The 5,660-nt window shown below is 46.8% G+C and overlaps 1 protein-coding gene across 1 annotated transcript; it reads left to right on the top strand.

Annotated features, from left to right (window-relative positions):
* The first annotated feature begins 298 nt into the window (after window positions 1-298).
* On the top strand, window positions 299-2,138 carry LOC137362404 (probable G-protein coupled receptor 139). The gene is made up of 3 exons (XM_068026808.1): window positions 299-374; window positions 718-771; window positions 1,228-2,138. Exons 1-3 carry the CDS (start codon window positions 299-301, stop codon window positions 2,136-2,138), a joined length of 1,041 nt encoding a protein of 346 aa, XP_067882909.1.
* The last annotated feature ends 3,522 nt before the right edge of the window (window positions 2,139-5,660 follow it).

Here is a 5,660-nt window from a genome sequence, read left to right as displayed (position 1 = left end):
GGCACTAAACCAGATACACACATACACACACAATAACTCAGACACACGCACACACATCACAGCCCAAACACTGAGCCAGCTACTCACACACACAAGCAGACATAATGATTGGCACGGATGTCCTTGCCGCATCTAGCCGTGGTCCGGGACTCCAGTCAGGTTCGTGGTCCCTGCCCTAGTTCATTAGCAGCTGTGGCTCCGGCAACTTACGAGCCCTGGTGTCCTCGACATACTGACCTGGGAACTAAGGCGCCAGCGATGGCTCTGGTCCCAGGCCTGGTGCAGTAGTGGCAGTTCCATGGCTCCCGGTGGAGTTACTGATACTACTTCTGATTGTTCAGCAGCTTTGGCAGACGGAATCCACATCCTTAAAGGCATGTGGGCCACGGCACTGGGCAGTTAATTGCCTGAGCGCCACTGATGTGCACATGGCGGTGGCTCCGAATTGCTGAGCTTTTGATCTCCTCACCTTTTCGTCCATCGTCGGGACCCCGCTGGCTCCGCGAAATTCAGCTCCCTGTTTCCAGCAGAAATCACTGTCACTAGCACAATAATTAGCACATACTGAATGTGGCAACACATGTACAAATGTCACCCCGAAATCCATCAAACTGCTGTTTTTGCTCCCAATCTGAAGAATTAATTCTCGCTAATTCCCCCTGTTTACAGTTAACTTAATGACGATTGAGATTATTTGTTTCATTGATTTCTGATTAGACTCATTTCCAATTATTGCTTTGGAAAAATTGAATTCCGTGCTGCCTGTCACAGGTGAGGCAATCAGTCAGTCCAACATTTAATTTTTTCTATACAAGAACAAAGATGCTGGAAATCTGAAATAAAAACAGAAAATGCTGGAAATATTCAACAGGTCTGGCAGCATCTTTGGAGGGAGGAACAGAGTTAAAGTTTCAGGTCAGTGACACTTCATCAGAACTGGGAGGGATTAGATATGGAACAGTTTTTAAACCAGACAGGGGAGGGAGGGTGTGGGAAGATTATGATCTACATTGAGTTTAACAATGATCATATCATCCTTATATTATTTAATCTCTCCTGCCTTCCAACGTATCACAGACCTTCCCATTTGTTCTTTCAGTTCCAATCATTTCAATCCATCACTGTATGCAGGAACACATTTATAAATCTCAAATAATCCTCAGTCAAACTGGTAACTTTGCTCCTAGCCTGATGTATAATTTATCTACTTATTTCTCTTCCTCATAGTTAACTTGCTGACGATTGGGGTCCTGTCTCGGGGAAAGTGCGGTCTCTCCAAATGTGTCACTTGCTACCTGGTGGCCATGTCAGCGGCGGATCTACTGGTCATTATCCTCGACCTGATATTGAGGCACATTCCCATTGTTTATTGGGAACATTTTCGGTTCCTATGGTCCATCCCCGTGTGTAATATCCATGCAGTCCTGCTTTACGCAGCCACAGACTGTTCTGTCTGGTTCACCGTCACTTTCACCTTTGATCGATTTCTGGCCATTTGTTGCCAGAATCTGAAAAGTAAATATTGCACCGAGAAAATGGCAGCAGTGGTTCTGGGAATAGTGACTATGCTGAGCTGTTTAAAGAACATCTTCTGGTATTTTATGTTCACAAGTCGGTACTGGAGGATGAACGTCCCCTGGTTTTGTTTTGTAACACTGGCTATTGTGGAATCTCGTGTCTGGACAACAATCGAGTTCCTCCACAACATTCTAACCCCGGGGCTCCCATTTGTGGTGATTCTGCTGCTAAACACTCTCACCATCAGACACATTTTAGTGAGCAGCAGAGGACGCAGAAGACTCCAGGCTCTCAGAAGTGGGGAAACTCGCAGAGACCCAGAGATGGAGAGCCGAAGGAAATCCATAATTTTACTGTCAGTTATCTCGGCTAATTTCATCCTGTTGTGGGCAGTGTTAATGGTGTATTCGATATGGAGACGGATGCGTGATTTAGGGTATCAGTCTATTTATCTACCCCTGTTTCTGCTGGAATTGGGCTTCATGCTACAACTCCTGAGTTGCTGCACAAACACTGTGATTTATGCCGTGACCCAGACTCAGTTCAGAGAGCAGTTGAAGAATGTGCTGAAATATCCCTTTACTCCAATTGTCAAATTCATTCAAGGTGAGAGGAACTGAATCACGGACTATTTTCAGCAGCCCGGCGGCGGGGCCTGTCACGATGGAGACAGAGCGTGGCGGGGCCTGTCTTTATCGAGATAGGGGAGGGAGCGGCGCCTGCGTTTTTGGACACAGAGTGGGGGCATGACCTGTCGCTGTGGTGACAGAGCGGAGCAGGGCCTGTCGTTAGTGAGAGGCGCGTGGCGGGGCCTGTCACGATGGCGACAGAGCGGGGAGAGCAGTTGCTGTGGACAGAAAGCGGAGCCCTGCCTACTGCTGAGGAGACAAAGGGTGGCGTGTCCAGTCACTGCGTCGGAGATCGGGGGCGGGGCCTGTATCTATTACGACAGAGTGGGGTGGGGCCTGTCGCTTTGTTGACAGAGCGTGGGGCGGGGCCTTTCCCCAAGGTGAAGAGGAGTGCGGGTGGCTCCTGTTTCCCATGTTTAAAGGGAGTGGGGGCGTGGCCTGCTACACAGAGTGACTGAGAGTGGGGAGGGGCCTGTTTCCAATGGTGACGGCGAGTATGGGCTTTGCTAGTTTTCCAGAATGACGCGGAGTGGGGGCAGGGCATGCATCCCAGAGTGACCGTGACTGCGGGAGAGTCCTCTTTCCCATGGTGATGCGTAGTAGGGCGGGGAATGTTTCCCGGATGACGGGGAAAGGGGGCGGGACCTGTCTCCAATGTGGCAGAAAGTGGGAGCGGGGAATGTTTCCAGGTTCTTGCCGTGTGGCAGGCGGGGAACGTTTTACAAGGTGACCTGGAGTGTGTGTCCCCCCTGTTTCCCAGCGTGATGGGGAGCGGAGGCTGCGCCTGTTACCCAGGATGGCGGGAGTCGGAGCTGGGTCTGTTTCCCATGATGGTGGAGAGTGGGGGAGTGGCCTGTTTCCAAGGTGATGGAGAGTGGAGGCGGGTCCTGTTTCCCAGGGTAACGGAAAGCTGGAGCCAGAATTCTTCAGAATCATTTGTAATTATTATAACCACATTATACGCAAATAAGTCTTTATAACGTTTATCATCATTTATAAACATTTACATTCCTTTAAAACCTTTATAAACAGTCTATAATTATTCATAATACTTTATAAATCTTTATAATCGTTTATAATCGTTTATGAGCTATTATCCATTATGCTCTTTTATAACCTGTTCCAGCTCATACATTTGCTGCCGTGGACAGAAAACATTGAAAAGCATCGCCGTGGTTTGATCTCATTCCACCAGGCCACAGTGAATATCATTTAAAATGGCCACAGGGCTTGTCATTTCAAATGGCTGCAGTGCAGGTCACTTCAAATAGCCACACATAATAACACTTAAAATGGTAGCATTGCATATCACTTAACATATTTCAAGTGCATATCACTTAGAATGGTCTCAGTGCCTGTCAATGAAAATGGCCACACGGCATGCCACTTGGAATAGTTGCAATACAAGTCACTTAAAATGGCCATTCTATAAATCATTTAAAATGGTCATACAGCCGATCACTTAACGTGGCCGCAGTAAACGTCATTTAAAATGGCTGCAGTGCATATCACTTGAAATGTCCATAGAGCATGTCACTTAAATTTGTCGCTCTGCATATCATTTAAAATGGTCTCAGGGCAGGTCATTTAAAATGGCTGCACGGCATTTCACTTGAAATGGCTGTAGTGTACCACCAAAAATGGCCAAAGTGCAAATCACTTAAAATGGCTGCTGTCCAGATGGCCACACGGCATGTCACTTAAAATGGAAAGAGTGCATATCATTTAAAGTGGCTTCAGTGCATGTCACTTAAAATGGTCGCAGAGCATATCACAAAAATTTGAGGCACTGCCTGTCACTTAAAATACTCTATGCTAATCACATAAAAGGACAAGAGTGCACATCATTTAAAATGGCAATGCCAAATATTACGGAAAGCGATCGCTATACAGATCACAAACAAACCAGGAAAGTGCAAATTCAACCAGGGCAATGTTAAACCCATCTGGAGTGGTACTGAGTCCTACTCGCACACCAGAAAAGGGCTAATTCAAACCAAACCCGTATTAATCCCAGCTGGCGTGGTACAGAGCCCCAAGCACAAACAAGGAAACCTCAATTCAAACCTGATCTGTGTTATTTCAAGCTGGAGTGATACTGAGTCCAACTCATTCAGCAGGAAATGGGCAATTCAAACCAGGCCTCTGTTAATACCAGCAGATTATTACTGAGACCCACTCACATACCAGGAAAGGACCAATTCAAACCAGGCCTTTGTAAATCACATCTGGAGTAGTGCTGTGCCCCAGTCTTCTTCTTCTTCTTTGGCCCCAAGCACACAAGGAAAGAGCCAATTGAAACCTGTGTGAAATCAATCTGGAGTGGAATTGATCCCACTCAACAACAGGAAAGGGCCCGTCAAGTGAGGCTTTTATTAATCTTGTTTGGATTGGTGCTGATTCCCACTCACAGACCAGGAAAGGTCAAATTCAAAGCAGGCCTGATTTAAGCCCAGTTCGAGTCGTCTTGCGTATCACGTACACACTAGGAAAGGGCCGTTTCAGACCAAGCTGTGCTAATACCAGCTGGAATGGTACTGAGCCCCACTTAACCACCAGGAAACGCCCATTTCAGACCAGGCCTATGCTAATACCAGCTGGAATGCTACTGAGTCCCACATACACACCAGGAATAGACAAATTCAAAGATGCCTATGTTAAATCCAGCTGGACTGGTACAGTGTCCCACTCACACACGAGGAAATTGCCAATTCAAACCAAGCCTGTGTTACTCCCAGCTGGAGTAGTACTGGGTCACAATCAAACACCAGCAAATGGCTAATACAAACCAGGTCTGTATTAATCGTAGCTAGAGTGGCACTGAGACCCACTCACACACCAATGAAGGACGAATTCAAACCAGGCCTGTGTTAATCCGAGCTGGCGTGCTACTGGGTCATAATCAAACACCAGAAAATGGCCAATACAAACTAGGCCTATGTGAAACCCAGATATAGTGGTACCGAGTCCCACTCACGAACCAAGAAAGTACCAACTCAAAGCAGGTCTGTTCTCATCCCAGTTTGCGTGGTACTGAGTCCCACTCAAACACCAGGAAATAGTGAATTCAAAACAAGCATGCGTTAATTCCAGTTGGAGTATTATTGAGACCCAATCAAACATCAGTGAGAGCGAATTCAAACCAGGCCTGTGTTAATCCCAGAAGGAGTGGCACTGAGTCCCTTTCAATTAACATGAAATGGCCAGTACAAACCAGGATTTTGTTAATCGCATCTGGAGTGGTACTGGGTACCACTCGCAACCCAGGAGAGAGCCAATTAAAACCAGGCCTGTGGTAATTTCAGTTGGAGCTGTCCTGAATCCCACGCATACACCGGGTAAGTGATGATTCGAAACAGGCCTGCGCTAATCCTATAATAAAAGCAAAATACTGCGGATGCTGGAAATCTGAAACAAAAACAAGAAATGCTGGAATCACTCAGCAGGTCTGGCAGCATCTGTGGAAAGAGAAGCAGAGTTAACGTTTCGGGTCAGTGACCCTTCTTCGGAACT

This window comes from Heterodontus francisci, unplaced genomic scaffold, assembly GCF_036365525.1.
Source record: "Heterodontus francisci isolate sHetFra1 unplaced genomic scaffold, sHetFra1.hap1 HAP1_SCAFFOLD_52, whole genome shotgun sequence".
In the NCBI taxonomy this organism is placed as follows: Eukaryota; Metazoa; Chordata; class Chondrichthyes; order Heterodontiformes; family Heterodontidae; genus Heterodontus; species Heterodontus francisci.
This window is presented reverse-complemented; position numbering and strand designations above follow the sequence as displayed.